Below are 25,796 nucleotides of genomic sequence, written 5' to 3' on the forward strand. Positions count from 1 at the left end.
TTAAGCAAGGAACAAATCTCAGATTCATAGACGAGGACAATCAGTATCAGATACAAAAATGGGGAAAGAAAATGTTGTGGAATAATAAAATGGTATAGCTATATCACTCAAGTGGTAGTTAACTGTTTACCTTAAAATTGTTTAGAGTTTAAAAATGGGCTTATGCAGAGTCAAAACAGGTAACTTGAAACAAGTGAAAACTGGAATTACAACACATCAGAACTTACGGAGTGCAGCAAAAGCTCATCCTAAGAGAGAAGTTCTGAGCAAGAAATGCCTGTTCAAGAAACAAGAAAATTCTCAAATAAGCAGCCTAACTTCACACCTCAAGTAACTAGAAAAAGAAGAACAGATAAAGCTCAAAGTTAGTGGAAGGAAGGAAATAACAAAGATCAGAATAGAAATAAATGAAATAGGAACATGAGAAGGATCATGACTATGAGTAAGTGGGATTTATTCCAGGAATGTAAGGATGGTTCAGTATATGCAAATCAGCATAATATATCACAGTAACAAAGTGAAGTATAAAAATCATCTGATTATCTCAATAGATGCAGAGAGAGCATTTGACAAAGTCCAGCATCCATTTATGATAAAAACTCCTAACAAAGTGGGTGTAGAAGGAATGTACCTCCACACAGTAAAGGCCATGAATGACAAGCTTGCTGCTGAAGTCACACGCACTGGTGTTGAAAGCTTTTGCTCTGTAAGGATGCCCAGTGGCTCCGTTTTTACTCAGCATACTATTGGAAGTCCTAGCCAGAGGAGTTAGGCAAGAAGAAGAAATAAAAGGCATCCACATCAGAAAAGAAGTAAAACTGTTTCTGTTTATAGTGGATGTGATGCTATAGATAGAATATCCTGAAGACTCCACCAAAAAACTGTTGGAAATAGTAAGTGAATTCAGTAAACTTGCAGGATACAAAATCTGTTGCTTTCTATACATTAATAACTAGAGCAGTTCTCCTGGGTTTCCTTACCCTGCTGCTCTCCACCCGGGTGCCCTTTCCCAATAAAATCTCTTGCTATGTCGGCACATGTGTCTCCTCGGACAATTCATTTCTGAGTGTTAGACAAGAGGCCAGTTTCGGGCCCTGGAAGGGGTCCGCCTTCCTGCAACAAATGGCGACTCTGGCGGGGACTCTTCTTCACTGAGGCTGACATCCTGACCACTCGGGGTACTCAGGGGCCAGCTTGCCTGCCAATGGACCAGACCCAGCAGCCACAGCTGGGACCCTTTTGTCCCTGGTCTCCTCCTGACGCGGACAACTGGCCAGGGTGCCCCGACCGGTAAGGAACAAGAGACTTCATTGACCTCTCTCCTTAACCCTTCCTATTCCCCATTTTTCTAGTCCCCCAGTCCTGGATGCAGGAATCTGGTCTAAGGGCGGATCCTTAGCCTGAGCTGAGGATTGGAGACTGATCACCTCCTCTTGGCAGAGAACTCGAATTCTCGTTCTGGTCTGGTCTGATTTCTGGTAGGGCCGAGTTCCAGTCCTCCCTTCTCTGGAGGCCCAGGGAAAAGTCTCATAATGCCTGGGTATCTGTAGGTGGCAAGAGACATCTTTAAGGCCACCCCTTTCGCCCCCCTCTCCCGCCTCCTCCCACTTTGAACCTGGCTTCCTTTCCTCCCTTGAAATCTTTGATGTTAGTACTTGGATCTGAAGTTCTGTGTCCCTATAGGAGGTTTTCTGAGAGACTGTATTCTTGTATTTAACGGCTTCCCTGATGGTGCACAGGTTAAAGCGTCTGCCTGCAATGTGAGACCTGGGTTCAATCCCTGGGTTGAGAAGATCCCCTGGAGAAGGAAATGGCAACCCACTCCAGTATTCTTGCCTGGAGAATCCCGTGGATGGAGGAGCTTGGTGGGCTACAGTCCACGGGTCACAAAGAGTCGGACACGACTGAGCGACTTTGCTTTCACTTACGTTAATAACGAAGAAGTTAAGAAAACAGGCCCATTTACAATTCCATCAAAAAAAAAAAAAACTAGGAATAAATTTAACCAAAGAGATGAAAATACCTGTACACCAAAAACTGTAAGATACTAATGAAAGAAACTGACGAAGACACAAGTAAATTGGAAGATGTTTCACATTCTTGGATTAGAAGAAGAATTATTATAAAAATGCCCCTGGTGCCTGAAGCATCTACAGATTCAGTGTGATCGCTATCAAATTACAGTGGCATTTTTCACAGAAGTAGAGCAAGCAGTTCTAAACCTTGTGTGGAACCACAGCAGACCCCACAGAGCCAAAACAATCCTGAGAAAGAAAAACAAGCTAGAGGCATTACATTCCCTGATTTCAAACCAAATTACAGAGCTATAGGGACCAAAATATCACTACAAACAAAGCTACTGGAGGTGATGAAATTCCAGTTGAGTTATTTCCAATCCTGGAAGATGATGCTGTGAAAGTGCTGCACTCAATATGCCAGCAAATTTGGACACCTCAGCAGTGGCCACAGGACTGGAAAAGGTCAGTTTTCATTCCAGTCCCAAAGAAAGGCAATGCCAAAGAATGCTCAAACTACCGCACAGTGGCACTCATCTCACACACTAGTAAAGTAATGCTCAAAATTCTCCAAGCCAGGCTTCAGCAATACGTGAACCGTGAACTTCCAGATGTTCAAGCTGGTTCTAGAAAAGGCAGAGGAACGAGAGATCAAATTGCCAGCATCCACTGGATCATAGAAAAATCAAGAGAAATCCAGAAAAATATCTGCTTTATTGACTATGCCAAAGCCTTTGACTGTGTAGATCACAATAAACTGTGGAAAATTCTGAAGGAGATGGGATTACCAGACCACTTGACCTGCCTCTTGAGAAACCTGTATGCAGGTCAGGAAGCAACAGTTAGAAGTGGACATGGAACAACAGACTGGTTCCAAATAGGAAAAGGAATACGTCAAGGCTGTATATTGTCACCTTGCTTATTTAACTTATATGCAGAGTACATCATGAGAAACGCTGGGCTGGAAGAAGCACAAGCTGGAATCAAGATTGCCGGGAGGAATATCAATAACCTCAGATATGCAGATGACACCACCCTTATGGGAGAAAGTGAAGAATTAAAAAGCCTCTTGATGAAAGTAAAACTTCAGTTCAGTTCAGTCACTCAGTCGTGTCTGACTCTTTGTGACCGCATGAATCACAGCACACCAGGCCTCCCTGTCCATCACCAACTCCCAGAGTTCACTCAGACTCAGGTCCATCGAGTCCGTGATGCCATCCAGCCATCTCATCCTTGGTCATCCCCTTCTCCTCCTGCCCCTAATCCCTCCCAGCATCAGTCTTTTCCAATGAGTCAACTCTTCGCATGAGGTGGCCAAAGTCCTGGAGCTTCAGCTTTAGCATCATTCCTTGCAAAGAAATCCCAGGGTTGATCTCCTTCAGAATGGACTGGTTGGATCTCCTTGCAGTCCAAGGGACTCTCGAGAGTCTTCTCCAACACCACAGTTCAAAAGCATCAATTCTTCAGCACTCAGCCTTCTTCACAGTCCAACTCTCACATCCATACATGACTACAGGAAAAACCATAGCCTTGACTAGACAGACCTTAGTTGGCAAAGTAATGTCTCTGCTTTTGAATATGCTATCTAGGTTGGTCATAACTTTTCTTCCAAGGAGTAAGCGTCTTTTAATTTCATGGCTGCAGTCACCATCTGCAGTGATTTTGGAGCCCCCCAAAATAAAGCCTGACACTGTTTCTACTGTTTCCCCATCTATTTCCCATGAAGTGATGGGACCAGATGCCATGATCTTCGTTTTCTGAATGTTGCATTTTAAGCCAACTTTTTTGTTCTCCTCTTTCACTTTCATCAAGAGGCTTTTTAGCTCCTCTTCACTTTCTGCCATAAGGGTGGTGTCATCTTCATATCTGAGGTTATTGATATTTCTCCCGGCAATCTTGATTCCAGCTTGTGTTTCTTCCAGTCCAGCGTTTCTCATGGTGTACTCTGCATAGAAGTTAAATAAGCAGGGTGACAATATACAGCCTTGAGGTACTCCTTTTCCTATTTGGAACCAGTCTGTTGTTCCATGTCCACTTCTAACTGTTGCTTCCTGACCTGCATACAGATTTCTCAAGAGGTAGGTTAAAAGCTCAACATTCAGAAAACGAAGATCATGGCAACTGGTCCAATCACTTCATGGGAAATGGATGGGGAAACAGTGGAAGCAGTGTCAGACTTTATTTTCTTGGGCTCCAGAATCACTGCAGATGGTGACTGCAGCCATGAAATTAAAAGACGCTCACTCCTTGGAAGGAAAGTTATGACAGACCTAAACAGTGTATTAAAATGCAGAGACATTACTTTGTCAACAAAGGTCCGTCTAGTCAAGGCTATGGTTTTTCCTGTAGTCACGTATGGATGTGAGAGTTGGACTGTGAAGAAAGCTGAGCGCCGAAGAATTGATGCTTTTGAACTGTGGTGTTGGAGAAGACTCCTGAGAGTCCCTTGGACTGCGACGAGATCCAACCAGTCCATTCTAAAGGAGATCAGTCCTGGGTGTTCTTTGGAAGGAATGATGCTAAAGCTGAAACTCCAGTAATTTGGCTACTTCATGGGAAGAGCTGACTCACTGGAGAAGACCTTGATGCTGGGAGGGACTGGGGGCAGGAGGAGAAGGGGACGACAGAGCATGAAATGGCTGGATGGCATCAGTGACTCGATGGACATGAGTTTGGGTAAACTCTAGGAGTTGGTGATGGACAGGGAGGCCTGGTGTGCTGCAATTCATGGGGTTGCAAAGAGTCGGACAAGCTTTGATTGAAACATATATGAAGAACTCATGAAACTTAATAGAAAATAAAACAAAATGAGCAGAGGCTCTGAAAAGACTTTTTTCTAAAAAAGACATACAGAGGCCCAACATGAAAAGGTGCTCAACATCACTAATCCTCAGGGAAACGCAAGTCAAAACTACAGTGAGATTATCATCTTACGTCTGTTAGAATGACTGTTATTGAGAAGATTAGAAATCACAAGTGTTGGTAGGATGTGAGGGAAAGAGAACCCTCATGAACTGTTGATGAAAATGTAAATTAGTGTAGCCACAGGGAAAACAGTGTGAAGGTTCCTGAAAACATTAAAAATGTGCTTTAAATTAAAATTTTAAATTAATTAAATTTTAAAATTAGTTTTAAGTTAATTAAAAATTGCTGTACCATGTGCTTCAGCAATCCTTGTTCTGGATATCTGTCTGAATAAATGGAAACACTGACTTGAATAAAAGATATCCTCATCACCATGTTCACTGCAGCATTAATAGCCAACATATGGAGACAGTCTAATGCCCGTGAAATCTCGCTGTTCGAGATGGCATGGATGGGCTTGGAGGGCATTATGCTAAGTAAACTAAGTCTCATAAAGAAAGACAAATATCCTGTGATCTCCCTTATATGAGGAATCTAAAAAAAAAGTTAACAAAGTTCATAGATAAAGAGAACAGATTGGTAGTTGCCTGAGGTTGAGACTAGAGGTGGGCCGATTGGGAGAGGGAGTCAAAAGGTTCAGATGTCAGTTAGAAAATAAATAAGCTGTGGGGATGCCACCTAGAGCATGGCAGCCATGGTTAGTAATGCCGTATTGTGTGTGCGAAATTTTCTAACAATGTAAGACTTAAAGGTTCTTATCACAAGAAAAAAATTCTGTATCTTTGGTGATGGATGGTGATGGATGGATGTTAATTAGACTTACTGTGGTGATCATCTGGCAATATATACAAATATCAGATTATTATGTTACATGCCTGAAGTTGATATAATGTTGTATGGCAATTATATTGAGTTGGCCAAAAAGTTCCTTCTGTTTTTTAAATTAAAAATAAAAGACATTTTTAATTTTCACCAAGAACTTTATTCACCATTTCTGTTCCACTACCTTCTACCAGTTTTCAGGCATAATTCCATCTTCCCAAAACTTTTTATTTTTTTGAGCAAAGAACTATTTCAGATGTCTGTTACAGTCTCCCAGGGGACTGAAATTTTTTTCCATTAAGAGAATTTTGTAAAGACCAAAATAAATGGGAATCTGAAGGTGGAATGTCTGATGAATATGGCAGAGAAATCAGAAGTACTCAGCCACGCTGTAACAATTTTTGCCTGGTCATCAAACGTGGTCTTGCACGATCCTGATGGAAGACTGCGTTTTCTGTTGACCAGTTCCGGACGCTTTTTGTCGAGTGCTGCTTTTAGTTGGTCTAATTGGGAGCAGTACTTGTTGGAATTAATCATTAGGTTTTCCAGAAACAGCTCGTAATAGAGGACTCCTTTCCAATCCCAGCATATCCCAGCATACCCACAACATCAGCTTCTGTGGATGAAGACCAGCCTTTGGTGTGGTTGCTGGTGGTACATTTCACTTGCCCCACAGTCTCTGTCATTCCACACAATTGTACAGTATCCGCTTTTCATCACCTGCCACAGTTTATTTTAAAAATGGAGCATTTCCCTTATGTGTAAGTAGAGAAACGCATCAGAAATACAGTCAAGAAGATTTTTTTCTGCTCAACTTATGTGGAACCCAAACATCAAAATGGTTAGCATACCACACTGGTATAAATGATTATCAGCACTTGGTTTAGATATTTTGAGCATGTCGGCTATCTCCTGCATGGTATAACATAGATTGTTCTCAGTGGATGTCTCAGTTTGATCGCTGTCAACTTCAACAGGTCTATGTGCCCGTGGAGCACGGTCCAGTGAGAAATCTCCAGCACGTAACTTCACAAACCACTTTTGACTCATTTGATCAGTCGCAGTACCTTCTCCATACGCTGCTTTTTTTTTTTTTCGCATTTCAGTTGCATTTTTAAATCTTTCTTGAGATAATAAAGCATAGTATTCTGAAAATGTTGCTTTTTTCCCTTCTTTCTTCAGTGTTAAAATGACTACACAAAAATTCTCCAGTTTTGATGTTTTTTTTTAAATGCACACTGATATGACAGCTGTCACAATACAACCTAACAAAATTGTTTTGAATGAAGTTAAAGACAATTAAGCACTACTAGAGCCATCTTAATGGAAAAAAAAACCGAATGAACCTTTTGGCCAACCCAGTACCTCAGTTTTAAAAAAACAGGCTTTTATCTCTAAGTAGACGATGTTTTTCAAAGAAATGTCATCTTCAGTTCTTCCAATAAAATGGAGGCTCTGAGCATTTCTTGAGGTCATGTGACATGTCAGCTGACACAAGCAATTTGGTTGGTGACTCACTGACATCCTGCTGTGATTAGGCTTCAGACAGAATCTACACCCCATTTAAGTGTTTAGACAGTGAATATGGGAATGCCGGCATCTTTTTCCTAACCTTTATAAATATGCATGTGTGCATATAACATCGCCTTCTTGGTACATGCTTACTCTTAACAGATGTAATTTGTCTCTAATTCATATCCTCAGGGTATGAATGAATGCTGGTTGTATTTGTTTTAAATCGAATGTCTAATTTTTAAAATGGTTGTTCTTAGGTTAGGATTGTATCGGGAAGCAGAGAAACAGTTTAAATCAGCCCTGAAGCAGCAGGAAATGGTAGATACATTTCTCTACTTGGCAAAAGTAAGTATTCTTAGATTGAGTGGAATTTGTCTTCTCTGGATAAATGTTTAAATTCCAACCAGTGCATGGGGAGAGTTGCCAGTTTCTTTAAGAACAGTTGGCAAGTTAATATGTTCGGACTTAATTTTTTTTTTTAATGGTAAGGGAAAAGGTGAGACCATTCGGAGGATAACCATCTCAGGAAAAATCGGTTGCCAGGGAAAGTAAGACAGCCTCTTTGAAATATTGCCTTAGATCGGAAGAACATGCTACGGGCTTACTGTCCCCAGGGGTCACAAGCCCCAGAGAGGTGTTTTTCTACAACACATTTGTTTCTCGTGTCAGCAGACTGTAGAGAACAGGATTGTTTTTATGTAGGTCCTTCACTTTTGGGCTCTGCCATTGTAACAAAAACAGTATTTCCCCTTTATTGAGCACCTACTCAGTGTAAGGCATTTTATCAAGTCTTTTCCACATGTAATTTAATTAAACTTTCTCAGCAACACCGCAAAGCGGATTTTAACATTTCCTTTGTGCTGTTGAGGAAAAGGGGACGTAAGAGGGTAAGAGCAGATTCTCAGCCTCACTTGCCTGTTAAGGGCCAGCATCCAGACCTGGGAGCTTCCCCGGTGGCTCAGCAGTGAAGAGTCCGCCTGTCATCGCCAGAGACTCAGGAGATGGGGGTTCAGTCCCTGAGTTGGGAAGATCCCCTGGAGAAGGAAATGGCAACCCACTCCAGTATTCTTGCCAGGAAAATCCCATGGACGGGGGAGCCTGACGGGCTACAGTCCACGGAGTCACAGAGAGTCAGACACGACAGAGACTGAACGACAACAGTTCAGCCCAGGACTTTCTGATTCTAGAGCCGCCTGAGTGCCACCCACAGCCAGACAGAGTGAAGGGCCACCTGGAATTTCCAGTGTTACATTAGTGACTTCTTTACCCTCACCAAGGCTACTTTAAAAGAAGCATTTGATGAAGTGGTAGTTAGGATATCATCTTGTATTAATATATCTTTAAGAATTTCTTAAATTTAAAAAGTGTCGTAAAGGAGGCTGAAAAGATAAGACAGAAAAGGAAGTGCGCCTGCTGCTGCTCCTGCTGAGTCGCTTCAGTCGCGTCCGACTCTGTGCAGGCCCGTAGACGGCAGCCCGCCAGGCTCCGCCGTCCACGGGGTTCTCCAGGGAAGAACACTGGAGTGGGTTGCCATTTCCTTCTCCAATGCATGAAAGTGGAAAGTAAAAAAGTCGCTCAGTTGTGTCTGACCCCTAGCGACCCCATGGACCGCAGCCCACCAGTCTCCTCGGTCCATGGGATTTTCCAGGCAAGAGCGCTGGAGTGGGGTGCCATTGCCTTCTCCAAAGGAAGTGCTGCTACTTTCTAAATACGGTATTAATGTTAGCATACTAACAGAATCAAATGGAAGTTCTGCCATATAAACTTACTGTGCTAACTTAGTATGTTTACAGTAGTTTTAAAAAAATGTTTGAAACTCTAATATCTGAGTGTCTTTATACATTATATGTTAAATTCTAAAAAGGTTTCTAAACATCACAGTAAGTTTTCTGACAGCTTAAAATTATAATTCAGGTTACAGTATTTGACTATTATCTTCTTAATTGATAATTACTTGCCATGTGGTTAAAAATGTACTTTTTATTTTAACTATTGTTAAATACATGGTTTGATTATTTTTTCATAAATTGATTTGCTTAACTCTGTTGTTGCCTATGTGACTATATAGGGTTACAGTTTACTTGTTTTTTTTTTTTTGATATGTGAAGGAATTATTGCTAAGTAGAGACCAAGCAGATTTTAGGAACCACATTATCTCTTATAATTTAAGCTTGTTAAGAATTATTAAATATTTTATATTACTTCACATATGGAATTATATTATTATATTTTAAAAAGCAATTCAGAAGCATGTAAGGTAAAAATTGAAAAGTTTTCATCCATACCCTTTCCTCTAGTCTCACTGTTTATCAGTAAACACTGCAGGCAGTTTTGTGTGTCTCCATTTGGGCTTCTTCGAAGCACAATCTAAATGTTTAGAAAGAAACGGAGGATCCAAGATCATGAAGGAAAAAAAATGTCTTAATCTTTTGTTTCTATACATAGAACTGCAGTTCCCCTTTTAGAAGTCCCTAATAGGTTACGGTTCATCCACCCTGGATGTTCTCATTGCTAATTAAGTGGTGGAAGCTGTTAAATGGGAGTGTGGAGTGCTAACCCTCTCAACTGTCCGACCCTCTACCCTACACACGTGTTCCCTTCTACTTCTCAGGGTCCTTCTCCCCCCCCCCCCGCCCCCAGGCTTCCCCAGCTGCTCCTTCTCAGACTTTCCCACGGGGCATGCCCTCTTTCTCCAGCGTCTTCAAAAGCACCCTCACAGTTGGTCCTTCGTGCCCGCCTATAGACACACTTATATCTGTTCCATCCTAAAAAAAGATTTTCCCTTGATCCTCTCTTTTTTAAAAAATCAACTTATTTTAATTGGAGGATGATTGTTTCACAGCATGTGATAGTTTTTGGCGTACGTCAGCATCCTTTTCTAGTTACTCTCTAGTCTGTGACAGTAGTAAGCCCACAATAAGTGTTTGCTGAAGGAATAAATGAATAAATGTGTCACATAGAGCATGAGGAGATAAAGCTATAGCATCATTATTGGAAATTAATCCTACACATTTCTGAAAAATGTTTACTGTAATATCTAGAAGATAATTTGTTACTAAGCAATAATTTTAAATTTGTCATAACGAATACTGTTATTTTAAGAAGCAGTACTTTTGTTGAAGTGTATCCTGGTTTTAGGTTTACATCTCATTGGATCAACCCGTGACTGCTTTAAATCTTTTCAAACAAGGCTTAGACAAGTTTCCAGGAGAGGTAACCCTACTTTGTGGAATTGCCAGGATCTATGAGGTAAGGTTCCTATCTTTCAAAAAGTTGATATAAGATTGAGGTTATATGCTACTTAAGTAAGTTCATACATAGTCCCTTGGGGTCTTATAAAATGTAACAGTTTGTAAAATTAAGATTGTTGGCCAGTGATTTACCAACAGAGGAAGAGATTTTAGTGTATACATTAAACAAACTTCAGTTTTTATGATGAAGTATTTCAAACACACAGAAGGCTATAGCGAATGGTTCGAGATAGGACTTTGAATCAGTTCTTCCCTCGGCATGGTTGGCTGTCCCAGCACGGTAACTGGCCCTTCTCTCAGGTCTGTCATGTCAAGCAGCAGGTTTTTTTCTTGTGTATATGGTAGATATGTTTTGGCTTTTCCATTCTGTTCTGTTGGTCTGCTTGTCTATCCTTATACCAATATTATGTAGCTTTATTATGCTTACTCTTTGGGAGGGCGCTTTGTTCATCTTCATTAGGAATGTTTTGGCTATTTTGGACTTTTGCTTATTCTAATAAATTTTAGAGCCATTTTTGTCAAATTTCATCAAAAGCCCCATTGAGTTGTTCTCCCTGCGGCCTAATTAAGATAGCTCCATAATAATTCTTGATGTCAGGTTGGGAAAATTCTACCACCTGTTCTTCACAGTTGGTTGTTCTTGGCCCTTTGCGCTTCCATATTAAAAAACCCTGTCGGCATGTGCTTTGGAACTGCATTGAATGTAAGAATGATGAGGGTGGAGGGTCTGCCTTTCTTCCCACGGGGGATCATGATATAACTCTCCATTTACTTAGGTCTTTTTGTTGTTGTTGTTGTCTTTCAATGACTATCTTGTAATTATCTTCATGAATGTTTTGTTGAGAGTCCCCAAAACCACTGTGAGGTTCAGTGATTTAGGTCTCAGGACTCGGCACACAGTTGTACTCATAGCCACAATTTTTTGTAGCAAAATCAGTAAAGGGAAGAGGCATGTGGGGCAAAGTTCAGAGGAAACCAGACACAGGCTTTCCAGAGTTCCCCTGCCACCCACCCAGACGCCTGGTGGAGTCACAGAGGACACATCTGATTCTTCTGCAAGGTGTGGCCACATGTGTGAAGCACTGTCTGCCAGGGGAGCTCATCAGAGACCTGGTATCCATCACAAAAGAAGGCTGAGCACTGAGGAACTGATGCTTTCAAACTTCGGTGCTGCAGAAGACTTGAGAGTCCCTTGGACCGCAAGGAGGTCAAACCAGTCCATCCTAAAGGAAATCAGTCCTGAATATTCACTGGAAGGGCTGATACTGAAGCTACACCTGATGCAAAGACCCGACTCATTGCAAAAAACCTTGATGCTGGGAAAGATTGAGGGCAGGAGGAGAAGGGGACGACAGAGGATGAGAAGGTAGGATGGCATCACCACCTCAACGGACATGAGTTTGAGCAAACTCTGGGAGATAGTGAAGAACAGGGAAGCCTGGTGTGCTGCAGTTCCTGGGGTCTCAGAGAGTCGGACACAACTTAGCCACTGAACAACAACAACAATCTGTTGCCGGGGGCCGGCCATAGAGGGAGGCACTGCCTGCCTATCACGTACCAGGACCCCAGGCCCCAAGGAGTGAAGCAGGTGTTCGCACAGCGCATGCGCTGCGCTTTGTGCGGTCCAGGTGTAGGGAGCCACGCTGTCACTTGGGGAAAGTTTCATATAAGTGTAGGGCACTAGCTGGGCTTCCCAGGTGGCGCCAATGGTAAAGAATCTGTGTGCCAATGCAGGGGATGTAAGAGACGCAGGTTCAGTCCCTGGGTTGGGAAGATCCCATGGAGGAGGGCATGACGACCCAGTCTAGCATTCTTGCCTGGAAGATCCCATGGACTGGAGCCTGTTGGGCTGTAGTCTAGGGTTGCAAAAAGTCAGACACGATTGAAGCGACTTAGCACTCCCGCACGCACACACACAAGCCAAGTTCTAAGTTACTCACCAAGGGCGAGCCTTTCACAGGCCTTTCTAAGAGTAGCAGTCCCAGGCTGACTATGTTAGCTCTTTTCTGCACTGATGTATTTGTAGGTAAAATTCTGAATGAACTGCTTTCTTTTTCTTTTGTGTTTCCTATGGTCATTTCTGGTGAGTTGGAATGTATTACTTTATGTTGATTTGATACTAAAACTTGGCTAAATAGTCTTTTTAATAGCATCATAGATTCTCTTGGATTTTCTAAGTAAAACTATCATCATCTGTGAATGTAGACAGTTTTATCTCTTAATTTCAATTATTTTACTTAAAAAAAACCTTACTGTTTAGGACTTCCAATACAGTATTGAACAGAAGCATCTTTGTTCTCTTTTAAATTCCTTGAAATGCTGGGTATGATCTTTTAAAATTATTTTGTTAGAAAAAAGAATGGAAAGTATTAATAGTTGCCATACCTGGGTAGCAGTATGTGAATGGTTTTTATTTTCCAGATTTTCTGTAATCAACATGTATTACTTGTAATATGAAAACAACAACCCTTAAATTGTTCAGAAATAGCTTTACCTTGTGAATGTAATTTTGATAAGCATATAAATATAAATCTTTGACCATTGTCTAAAAAAGCAATGCAGAGTTCCAAAGAATAGCAAGAAGAGATAAGAAAGCCTTCCTCAGCAATCAGTGCAAAGAAATAGAGGAAAACAACAGAATGGGAAAGACTAGAGATCTCTTCAAGAAAATGAGAGATACCAAGGGAACATTTCATGCAAAGATGGGCTCAATAAAGGACAGAAATGGTATGGACCTAACAGAAACAGAAGATATTAAGAAGAGGTGGCAAGAATACACAGAAGAACTGTACAAAAAAGATCTTCATGACCCAGATAATCACGATGCTGTGATCACTCATCTAGAGCCAGACATCCTGGAATGTGAAGTCAAGTGGGCCTTAGAAAGCATCACTACGAACAAAGCTAGTGGAGGTGATGGAATTCCATTTGAGCTATTTCAAATCCTGAAAGGTGATGCTGTGAAAGTGCTGCACTCAATATGCCAGCAAATTTGGAAAACTCAGCAGTGGCCACAGGACTGGAAAAGGTCAGTTTTCATTCCAATCCCAAAGAAAGGCAATGCCAAAGAATGCTCAAACTACCGCACAATTGTACTCATCTCACATGCTGGTAAAGTAATGCTCAAAATTCTCCAAGCCAGGCTTCAGCAATACATGAACCGTGAACTTCCAGATGTTCAAGCTGGTTTTAGAAAAGGCAGAGGAACCAGAGATCAAATTGCCAACATCCACTGGATCATGGAAAAAGCAAGAGAGTTCCAGAAAAACATCTATTTCTGCTTTATTGACTATCAGAGCCTTTGACTGTGTGGATCACAAGAAACTGTGGAAAATTCTGAGAGAGATGGGAATACCAGACCACCTGACCTGCCTCTTGAGAAACCTGTATGCAAGTTAGGAAGCAACAGTTAGAAGTGGACATGGAACAACAGGCTGGTTCCAAATAGGAAAAGGAGTACATCAAGGCTGTATATTGTCACCCTGCTTATTTAACTTCTATGCAGAGTACATCATGAGAAACGCTGGGCTGGGTGAAGTACAAGCTGGAATCAAGATTGCCGGGAGAAATATCAATCACCTCAGATATGCAGATGACACCACCCTTATGGCAGAAAGTGAAGAGGAACTAAAAAGCCTCTTGATGAAAGTGAAAGAGGAGAGTGAAACAATTGGCCTAAAACTCAACATTCAGAAAACGAAGATCATGGTATCTGGTCCCATCACTTCATGGGAAATAGATGGGGAAACAATGGAAACAGTGTCAGACTTTATTTTTTTGGCTCCAAAATCACTGCAGATGGTGACTGCAGCCATGAAATTAAAAGACGCTTACTCCTTGGAAGAAAAGTTATGACCAACCTAGATAGTATATTCAAAAGCAGAGACATTACTTTGCCAACAAAGGTCCGTCTAGTCAAGGCTATGGTTTTTCCTGTGGTCATGTATGGATATGAGAGTTGGACTGTGAAGAAGCCTGAGCACCAAAGAATTGATGCTTTTGAACTGCGGTGTTGGAGAAAACTCTTGAGAGTCCGTTGGACTGCAAGGAGATCCAACCAGTCCATTCTGAAGGAGATCAGTCCTGGGTGTTGTTTGGAAGGAATGATGCTAAAGCTGAAACTCCAGTACATTGGCCACCTCATGTGAAGAGTTGACTCATTGGAAAAGACTCTGATGTTGGGAGGGATTGGGGCAGGAGGAGAAGGGGACGACGATAGAGGATGAGATGGCTGGATGGCATTACTGACTCGATGGACGTGAGTTTGAGTGAACTCTGGGAGTTGGTGATGGACAGGGAGGCCTGGCGTGCTGCAATTTATGGGGTCGCAGAGTCGGACACGACTGAGCGACTGAACTGAACTGAAGTGAAAAAAGCGGTATCAGTATCTCTCTGTCTTTAGTTGTATGACCTTAAATTGAACATGAACAAAATTTTGACCAAGAAGCTTAGGAAGGAAATAAAATAGAATCCATTTTGAAAGCTGTGAAATTCGTAGTGGTGACTGTCTTGATGTGGTTGGAATTGTTTGTGCCTTTTTTTCCTTTTGCCCTTCTCAGGTGGGAGCTGCTGTTATGAGGAACTGGTGGGAAGGATTCCTTCCACGCTCCCATTACAGTGATCGTTGCTATGGCTGGGACAGGGAGCGGGTCTGGAGTGGATTCCTTAATCAGCTACCTTCTTCCTTCCCCTGCTCTGGGTCTGGCCAGGACTTGGAGAAGCACATTCTTTTGTAAGGGTGACAGGCGAAGGCTTTGTGAGAAAAAGTAGAATCTGAATTTTTACTCAAAGGAAGAAAGAAGTGAAAAGAGAGAATCCTAGTTTTGAGGACGACGTCGTGTACAAATCGGGTGTCCGAGGGCTGAGCACAGACTTGGAACAGCCGGATGCAGCATTTCCCCTTGAATTTACATGGTTAATTTCACTTACGGCAAAGTTTGCCTTAAGAAGATTTCCACTGTGTTCCTTTTCTCTTTATGTGACAGTGGATTGAGGGTTAATTAGTAAAGTTTGGTTCTCAGCCTTGGAGCTTACACAGCATCTGCCTTTAGGGATTTTCATATGAATATCATACTTTTCTCTGGAGGGATTCTTTTCCTTTATGTTCTTTTTTTTAAAATCACTTTCATTTTGGTCTTGTTTCTTTTAAATGAACATGTTTTGCTGCCTGTTATTTATTGCTTGTTCTGTACAGAATCTTGTTTTAAATAATGTTATCCTTGCTAAATTTATTTGGTTGTGGTTTTACTTTTTCTTGGGGCCTTTTGTTTATTGATTTGAAAGGCAGGCTTTTATTTGAACTATTCTGCGGTAAAAGGTTCAAATAAAGGCCTGTATTGCTTCCCTGGTGGCTCAGATGGTAAAGAATCCGCCTGCATTGCGGGAGACCTGGGTTTGATCCCTGGGTTGGGAAGATCCCCTGGAGGAGGGCATGGCAACCCACTCCAGTATTATTGCCTGGAGAATTCAATGGACAGAGGAGCCTGGCGGGTTACAGTACAAGGAGTTGCAAAGAGTTGGACACGACTGAGTGGCTAAGCACAGCACGCTGCAAATGTTAAAAGGTGTTTGAAACTGAATAATTACCCTAGGAAATGTTGTTCTCATGGTCCTTGAACTTTACTTTGTGTAGAAATGACTTTGGGAGTGTTTGAGAGTGAGGTCCATCTTCCTCCTCCTGACTCACATGTCCTGGAAAGTGGGATACAGGCTTTTGTCTGCTGAGCAAGCTCACAAGGTGATTCTGATATATAACAGAATTTGAGAATCATAGCAAAATTCACTTCCCTAAGTTATTTACAGTTTTGTTTTAAATAAAACCCAGTGTTGATATTCTGTTCAGTTCAGTTGCTCAGTCATGTCCGACTCTTTGCGACCCCATGGACTGCAGCACGCGAGGCCTCCCTGTCCATCACCAACTCCCAGAGTTTACTCAAACTCATGTCCATCGAGTCGGTGATGCCATCCAACCATCTCATCCTCTGTTGTCCCCTTCTCCTCCCACCTTCAATCTTTCCCAGCATCAGGGTCTTTTCAAATGAGTCAGTTCTTTAACTCAGATGATATTCAATGGATTAGTTCAAAAAATAACCACTAATAACTACTGTAATAATCACTTAAATGATAGTTGAAGTGATATTTGTATGTTTGAAGATACTATTTTAAATCTACATTCATAAAATTTATTCTTGAGCTACTATAAATAGTTCTAATGCTGGAATAGATTAAAGAAAGCACAGAAATAGAATCTATGTGTATTCATATATATGAAAATTTATGTGATAAAGACTGTCTATTAAACCAACTGGATTATTGGATTGTTTAATAACTTCAAAATAGAGCTGGATGAGTAATGATTTCTTAGACTGAAAGAACACATTGCTGGGACTTCCCTGGTGATCCCGTGGCGCTCCAGTCCCTTATTAAGGTGGCAGAGTATTTTCATACAACCTGCCCACATCTACCTGTATACTGCACTTATTTAAACATTTTTATCTGTCTGTGTTGGGTTAGTTCCTTCACGTGGGACGTTTCATTGTGGTGTGTGGGCTCTCTCGTTGCAGCACGTGGGCGTTGTTGCTCCGCAGCCTGTGGGGTCTTAGTTCCCCAACCGGGAACTGAACCTGCACTCCCTGCATTGCAAGGAGGACCCGTAGCCCCTGGACCCCCTGGAAGTCCCCATGCGTATGCTTTAGATCACCTCTAGATAGCGCGTGATGCCGAATGCAATACAAGTGCTGTGTAAATAGCTGGAGATGCACAATAAATGGTATATAAAGAATTTCCAGTACATCAAATTCAAGTTTTGCTTTTTGGAACTTTCTGGAATTTTTTTTCTAAATAGTTTTGATCTGTGGCTCACCGAACTCATGAATGCCAAACTACAGATGGAGGGGTGGGGTGGGATGGTGACTGTAATTTTATCTTTTTGTTCACATTGTGTCCCCAGGGCCTAGAACAGAGTCTGGCTGTGGTAGGCTCTTAATAAATACTGAATTGGAAAAAATACTGAACTGAATAAAATAATGTAAACCAGTCATCATCGTAACAATTTCTTGTTGAGTATTAATACAGTATTGCTCTTCCCTCTTGATGGAGACTAGGAGATGAACAATATTTCATCAGCCACTGAATACTACAAAGAGGTCTTGAAACAAGACAATACTCACGTGGAAGCCATTGCGTGCATCGGAAGCAACCACTTCTACTCTGATCAGCCGGAAGTGGCTCTCCGGTTCTACAGGTACACTACGTTCAATTTGTGAAACTGCTTTCCTGTGAAAGAGTGATGCAAAAAGTGACAAGGACGGAACGAAGATGCAGGGAAACAATGTGTGGGCCATGTCTATATGAGACCAAAAATTCAAGCACCCGGATGTTTTATGACTATTGAAGCTATTTCTAAATAATTTGGAAATGCAGAAGTAGTTAGCATCTTGCCGAAACACACCTGGATAAATGCCTACTTTTAACACCATGTCGGTGTGTGTGAATCGGCCATTTTGTCATCAACCAATAACAGCAGTTACTAGAAGCTTCCACGTCATGGCCTCCATTAATACCACTGTACATAGTGTCAAAACCTTAAAGGTAAAATGAGAATGTCGTTTGTAAAGAGCAGTGGACCCCAGGCTCTAAAGTTGTGAGGAGGACCTTAAAACAGAATCCCACAAATATGTCTGCAAAATCTAAATAAGTTATTTTCACTGGTTCTTTGAGCACATACTTATGTTATCCTATAGATGGTTCCTGAGATTAATTTTTTAATTATGATTTCCTCTTTAGCCCTTGGGTAATAAACAGGGAGATAACTGGCAGCTGATAAGAGTTCTTTCTAAGTACATGTTGGAGCACAAAGGTAATAATGTGAGTGCCAGCCTGCGCTCACACAGCTGTCTCTACTCCCCTACCCCTGGAGCGGGTCCTCAGGGCAGCTGGGGTGATTTTCATATGCTTGTCTGAACTCTCATCCTTTGGGATTAATGATGAATAGAGGCAAAATAGGGTTGTTGAGCTGCAGCGTGAAAGCTAAATGGGGAACATCGGGATCCCCCGACAGTCTCGTCTCCCTGAGTAGAAGCTCACTGGTGGTCACTGGATGTAGCTGAACCACACAGCACAACCAGAATCCAACTCAGCTGAAACCTCGGGAGGCTAAACAAAACTTGGTTAGAAGGACTCAGAAGTTTCCCTTCAAGTTGCATGAGGCCAAAGTGTGTAGGGGTTTTACTTTATGTGACTATTTATTTATTATTTTGATACTCTAGCAAAGCTTTTGGGGGGGAAAAAAGTTAGATAAGTTATTTCTGACTTTGCCTCTGGATACATTTCTCATGACTGGAACCATTACAAAAGGCATGCTTTTGAATTCGCTTTAAACTCTTTTTCATTTACTATAATACTTTCTGTTCTTTGGAGGGTATTAAAAACATATAAAATGAATTCACTTCTAACTTTGTAAAAAATATGTCAATATCTGTAAAGTTGATCTGACACCAGAGTGTGTGTGTTCTTTTCAAAAAGGCGACTCCTCCAGATGGGTGTTTACAACTGCCAGCTTTTCAACAACCTGGGGCTATGTTGCTTCTTCGCCCAGCAGTACGACATGACTCTGACCTCATTTGAACGTGCCCTTTCTCTGGCTGAAAATGAAGAAGAGGTAGCTGACGTCTGGTACAACTTGGGACACGTCGCTGTGGTATGTTGTTTCCCTGGTAGAGTTTCTGTTCTAGAAAAGGTAGGCACATATTAGTCTTGAAGAAATTTTCATGTACTGGAAATCCAGGTTTGGTTACAGTCCTTGTACCAATTTATAGAGATTGCTGGGAGTCATCCAAACTCGTTTTACATCCTCAGGTTAATCCCCTTACGTACAAGTCACAGCCGACTCCTGTGTCGGGACGTGTTGTTTTCTCTGCAGTGGCAGGAGAGATGTGTATGGGGTGAGGAGGTCAGAGAGGCGGGAGGAAGTGGCCAGATTTGTGTGTGCAAGTTTGTGCTCTTCTCTTACAGGGAATAGGGGACACAAACCTGGCCCACCAGTGCTTCCGCCTGGCTCTGGTGAGCAACAACCACCACGCAGAGGCCTACAACAACCTGGCTGTGCTGGAGATGCGGAGGGGCCACGTGGAGCAGGTCAGCCAGCCCCGCGGGCCGCGGACAGCCTGCTTGCTTCCCAGAGCAGCAGCCACGTGCAGCCATTTTCACACATGACAGTTTCAAAATGAGCTCTGGGGTCTGACTGCCCAGGGTTTGAGTCCCAGTATTGGCAGTGTGACCTTGGACAAGTCACTTAACCTTTCAATGTCTAAAATAGAACACTCGAGTTTATTAGGGCAAAATTGCACCTCCCCAGTCTGTCCTGTGGTCGTGAACCGTTCCACCGTTCACAGCCCCCCAGCCACCACCCTGCTGCTCAGGCCCGCATCCTAGGACCACCCCCTACACATCCTAGAACCCCCTCCCACCCCCCTAGAAACTTCTCTTTTCCAGCTGCCCCTTCCCCACCACCCCCTGCCTCCAGTGAACCCCATCCATGCCACGCACACATCCTCCACTCTCGGCCCCCCGCCCCCTCCTCCAGGCCGCTGTCGTCTCCCGCCTGGATGAGCACGAGAGTCTCCCAGGTGTGGTCTTTGTTTCCACTCCGTCAGCAAGGAAGTGCACCCTGTAATGTATTTTCCTCAGGACAGCCTTAGGGTATGTTTTTAAAACAAGATTATTTTGCTTATTATTTCACTGTTTTGCTTAGCATCCTCCAAAGGCTCCTCCCTGCAGCTCGGGATAGGTGAACAGTTTGAACTTCAAACCTCAGCCTCTGGGGCCTCACACTGTCTGGCCTCCGGGGCCCCTCAGACCACGCTTTGCCACCAATCCTTCTCCCGGGCCGTCAGACGCGTGAGCTGCTGGCCGCTGGGTGGGCCCGTTCCTGCTGAGCGGCCTTTGGACTAGACTTCTTTCAGATCCGACAGGGACCCTTTTCTTTTTATCGTTTGGGTCTTCGCTTAATTACCACCTCTTCAGAAAGACCCACTAGACCATGAATCTAAAGGAGCCCTCACTATCGTCTCCTGGTGTTTTCTCCTTCCCAGTCCTTGGCGTTTTATCAGACCTTTGCAGTCTGTGTGTGTAGAATGCAGAATGCTAGCTGTGTGAAAGCAGGGGCCTTCTCTGTCTTCTAACTGCTGCATTTTCAACATCAGAACCATTGCCCAACACTGGGGAGGTGCTTAGTGTGGGTAGAATGGGCGGATGATAAAATCGTCATCACAGCAGCTGACCTGGAGGGGTTCTTGTGAAGGTGAGCCGCTTGTGCACGTAAAGTGCTTGGAATAGTAAAGTCACATGATAGATGCTTAATACATTCTATTTGTTGTTATCATTTACCTAATGGGAAGTTTAAAAGCTAAATATACTCATACCATATTAATGACAAGATAAATAGCTGTTCCATTCCCTGTATTAGAGATGATGAAACAGAGGAGGAGGGTAAATAACTAACCAAGGTCACAGACCCTGTGCGCAGCACGCCAGGACGGTAACCTCCAGCCTGGCCTCCGAAGCGTGTTGCTAAACCTGAGAAGACAAGCAAAGAGACCTCAGTGGATGCTGCCTTTGCCTCACAACATTTTCCCAAAGCGAGTAAAGTGGCTGTGTATTTTGTAAACAAAAGCTAACTGCTCTGAAGTGGGAACTTGTTCTGTCGTGGAACTTTGTATCCATTTGAAGCAGGCGCTTTTTATGATTTTCTCTGTTTCCATGTTGGTGATTTTCTTTCCCTCCTACTTATTGTTGTTTCTATAGTATGCAGTTGATTTGAAATGTTTTGGTGAAAGGTCTCACTATTATTAAAAATTATACTTCAGTTCCCCTGGAGAAGGACATGGCAACCGACTCCAGTATTCTTGCCTGGAAAATCCCATGGACAGAGGAGCCTGGCGGGCTGTGGTCTGTGGGGTCGCAAAGAGTCGGACACGACTGAGCACACACACACATGCTTCAATTAAAAAACTAGCAAATCGCAAAATTAATACCTACCATCTCATATAAGCTGTTATTTTCCTTTAAAAAAAAGGTTTAAGAATTTGTCCTCGGGTTCATACGGCGAAGCTGAGCTCCACGTTGAAAGGCTGTTTCGGCCGCTTAGGAGTGCTGAGTTTGAGGTCTTAACAGTGAGTGTACAGGCTACTCATGTCACTCCGTGGCCTCTGCAGCGAGTGATCCTTTGAGCCTGCAGGCAACAAAACATGATGTGAGTTTTGTCTTTCGAGTGCTTTAGTGAGCGAAAAGCTTGTCATTTTCGGTTGCCTTCAGTTGTCATTTTCAGGTCAGCAGTATAATAAGTGCTTGCTCGTTGTTGTCCAGCACAGAACGTGGTGATCTGAATTTGTTGTGGTTTTTGATGGCTTTGGTTGTTGCCTTAGAGAAGGTAGTTGGAAGCCCACTAAATCAATCAACAGCGACAAAAACTAGATTGATAAGACTTTTTTTTTTTAGCATTGAGAGGACTATAGTTTGAGTTGTACATCATATTGAAATATAAACTATAAGAACAGTGGTTCTCACATAACTTTTCAATTCTGTTCTTTTCTCCATATTTTGAAGCATTTTATTTTAAATATAATTTTGACAAGATATAAGTAGTTAATTTTATATCTGTAAATTGTATTTCATAGAAATTCATCCGTGTTTATTACAGAATCATGTTTTTTAAAGTCCTTTCCTGGGTATTCTTCTACCAAAAAAAAAAGTATCACCGATATAGTGCTAATATATGCTCACATGCCTTTGGTCTCTCTCTCCTCTTTATCTTTTCTAAACAGGCAAAAGCACTGTTACAAACTGCATCATCTTTAGCACCCCATATGTACGAGCCACATTTTAATTTTGCAACAATTTCTGATAAGGTATTCTCTTTCTTTATCAATTTATCATCTGACCTATTTGTTTTCTTCTTGTGTGTGTGTGTATGTGTGTGTTTTCTTCCTTGGTTTTAAAAATTGTACAGATAAATGAGGACATTCTAACCATAACTTTATGAGAGAAATGGTTTTTTAAACACTTGATTATTTACACATATGTCTTCATTTTAAGGGAATGTTTAATACACTTTAAGTATATTTATCACTGAATATTAGCTGAGCTTAATACCATTATGGATTGCAGAAGAATTATTTTATGTTTTAAAAGATGACATTTAATCATTGAAAAACTGCTCATTAACTTCTGGTTTGGGGAGGATTTAGTAATTAGTGTTTTTTTAATAGGGAAATCCTGTATATCATTTATAGATCATATAGTCACCAAGTCTAGCATGATGCTACAAAATTAGGGATGTTAGTGAAAACTGTTTCAGCAATGAACAATATAGGAAAGAAGCAACTGTTGATACTGTGTTATAAGTCAATTGACATCTAAGAGCTAAAAGAAATTGTGTGTCCTTTTACAATAAGAAGGAAGAAGGAAAAGTCATCTAATAACTTTTACTTGCAAGACTTCCTTTAACATGGAAGATGAGTTTTGAGGATAAGGAAATGGCTAAAAATATTTGCTGATGTAAAGACTATTTCTTTATAGACCCAGAAAGTTATAAAAATCATTTTTCATAACATGAATGTGAGCTCATTCATTCTCTTGTGTTTTGAAAATAAAATATGCTGTTTTTTTTATAAATTGTCATTTTTGAGCACTTGTTAAGTGCTAGTCACTGTTCTGGGTACTCTCCACACCTCTAATTCTCTCAACAACCCTGCAATGTGGGTAACCCTTACCTTCCCTGTGCATTTTTTCATACAACTGATGTTCCACTTGTTGAACTTGCATAAACAGCTGCTACGTACCAGGCGCTGCTGTAGGCACAGAAGATGTTAGTAGTGAATAAATCAGGCAGAAACTTCTGCCTCGTGCAGCTTGCATTCTAACAGCAGTCAAGGCTTTGGAACTTAGCAGACTTCTCTGGAGCGCCATGGCAGTGGCAGGTTCAGAATTCATGCCCAGCGCCCACGTGTTTCCCAGTGCGCTGTGCTGCCACTGGGCGTCCCTGATGGCTCAGACGGGAAAGAATCTGCCTGTAGCGTAGGAGACCCTGGTTCCATCCTGGGGTCGGGAAGATCCCCTGGAGGGGGAAATGGCTACCCACTCCAGTATTCTTGCCTGGAAAATTCCACGGACAGAGGAGCCTGGCGGGTTACAGTCCATGGGGTCGCAAAGACTCAGACACAACTGAGCAACTAAGCACGCATGCACTTGCTGCCAGTTAGTTAAACCACAAAGAAGCCTTGATTACTTTCTTTCAGGAGTGTTATTAAATTTTAATGATATTTAATGCAAATGGAATATTTCTGTTAGCAAGAGGCTACACTTCCATAAGAGAAAATACTATGTTAAAAAGAAATGCTATGATTTAAAAAAGAAAAGTTTTCAGTTCGTATGTGTGTTACAGAAGCACTACCAGAAGTGAAATGGTCTGTATTTGTGTGTGTGTGTGCACACACTGCAAAGCTCTCTCCTGTTGGAAGTGTATACATGAATCAGGGTGCATTCAGATGGATTCAGATACTGTATGTGTTTTCCTTTGGGACTGGATTGTAACAAAAAGTTTATTGAAAATCAAAGATACCCTTAATGAATTTTAAAAACTGGATATCTTCCCAACATTACTGTTAGCAACCTTTTAAAAGCTCCCAGAGCATGTTATATCTTAAATACAATAGTTTTTACTTAAGTTCCCTGTCTTAAGAGATACTACCCTAACCAAAACGTATCATTGTCTGTGGTAAATTACAGACTGAACTGAGTTGGCTGTTTTAGCATGCAGACGTCAATTTATTTTTATGAGACTATCAGTGACAGGAAAAGAAAACAGGTTTATGAGTTCATAGCTAGACAACTGTAATGGAACAGGAATTATTTACATGGTTGGTTATTTTGCTCATGCTTTTTCAAGACTGAATTGTAATCTAGGTGAAAAAATTTTTATATTGAAGTAACATAGTCAATAAATTTGCCTTGGGTTTTTATGTTTTGCAGATACTATGTTTTTTTTTTAATTCATTTCTTATTTTTTCTGGCTCTCATTCTGTGGTCTTATTCTGGTCTGCTATTCCTTACAGATTGGAGATCTACAGAGGAGTTATGCTGCTGCTAAGAAGTCTGAAGCAGCATTTCCAGATCATGTGGACACTCAACACTTAATTAAGCAGTTAAAGCAGCAATTTGCTATGCTCTGATTTTTCCTCAGTTAAATATATTCATATATATATATATATGTATTTAGGGAAAAAGTAGTATTGTATATATATTTGTAATACAAACCTGTGCTTGATATTAGTGAAGGTGACGTGTAGCGGGATTTTAAACCAGAATGTTTAAAACTGTATAATAATAACTTTATAAGATAATATCATAAAAGATAAGGTTTAATCGTTTGTAAGCAGATCATGAACTCTCCCGTATATGGTAGATGTTTGTTTACAATGTTTACAAAACATTTTCATGAATTTCTTCAAATTCTTAAAAATACACATTGTTAATGTCCTTTAGTTGGCCATTAGCTAGCATGTAGTTTAAGAGGTGTGAAATCTGCCTTTAAAGTTGCACTTTTATGGCTGAAACTTATATACTTACCCTTGGTACAGACTTTAGAAATTAAAGGTTGTATTTCAAACTATTTTTTATGAAATGCTTTATGAGACATTCTACATTTTCTTATATATTATGCTTTAAATAAATGTGTATAAAACACCATCCTTCTGTTGCTTTTCATGAGTTTTTGTTTCAGTCATCTCAGATGAAACAAGTTTTCCAGAAGTCCAGAAATGAAGTCTTAGAAATGAAGTCATTATCCTAATTTTATTTTAAATGATGTACTGTCAATTTTGCTTTTTCCTAAAAAGCTATTTATGGGATATCATGTTGTCAGTCTAAGAATATCAGGATTAGGAGTGGAGTCATAAGCCACAAGTCCCGCATGGTCAGCCCCGAGAAGGTTAGGGGGGATCCAGTACCATGAGTGGAAGTCTCGCTCTCCAGTGTTTCCTGGACCGCTCATTGACGGCTTCTCACAGGGAAGTGCGTTCAAGGGGCAGGGCCACTTATGGTCCTGCTTTGGGCTTTGGGATCTGTCCATGGTACTTCTCATTGTTTTAACTTTGTGAAAACTGTTTCACGGGTATTTGTTTCTGTTCCATTGATATAAATTGTACTGCTTAGCTGATGGAACACAAAAGGTGTGAATGCAGAGAATAAGATTGTTAGAGGCTGGAAGTAACTTCAGAGAACGTGTCGATAAATCTTGCCGTGGGGAGGAGGCCAGGCCCTGCGTCACAGC

At 41.5% G+C, this 25,796-nt stretch overlaps 1 protein-coding gene across 5 annotated transcripts in view; it reads left to right on the forward strand.

Moving 5' to 3' along the window:
• TTC8 (tetratricopeptide repeat domain 8) overlaps positions 1 to 25,213 on the forward strand; it is a 90,180-nt gene extending 64,967 nt beyond the window's left edge. For 3 of the 5 annotated variants that reach the window (XM_069597258.1, XM_069597255.1, XM_069597257.1), the window contains 7 exons: positions 7,475 to 7,562; positions 10,356 to 10,466; positions 17,572 to 17,711; positions 18,992 to 19,166; positions 19,481 to 19,603; positions 22,291 to 22,374; positions 24,580 to 25,213. In XM_069597258.1, the coding sequence (XP_069453359.1) occupies positions 7,475 to 7,562; positions 10,356 to 10,466; positions 17,572 to 17,711; positions 18,992 to 19,166; positions 19,481 to 19,603; positions 22,291 to 22,374; positions 24,580 to 24,696 (838 nt within the window). In that variant the 3' untranslated portion in view covers positions 24,697 to 25,213. The remainder of the gene's footprint in view (positions 1 to 7,474; positions 7,563 to 10,355; positions 10,467 to 17,571; positions 17,712 to 18,991; positions 19,167 to 19,480; positions 19,604 to 22,290; positions 22,375 to 24,579) is intronic. The other 2 variants (XM_069597256.1, XM_069597259.1) reach the window with 1 other exon arrangement.
• The last annotated feature ends 583 nt before the right edge of the window (positions 25,214 to 25,796 follow it).

This window comes from Ovis canadensis, chromosome 7, assembly GCF_042477335.2.
Source record: "Ovis canadensis isolate MfBH-ARS-UI-01 breed Bighorn chromosome 7, ARS-UI_OviCan_v2, whole genome shotgun sequence".
Classification (NCBI taxonomy): domain Eukaryota; kingdom Metazoa; phylum Chordata; class Mammalia; order Artiodactyla; family Bovidae; genus Ovis; species Ovis canadensis.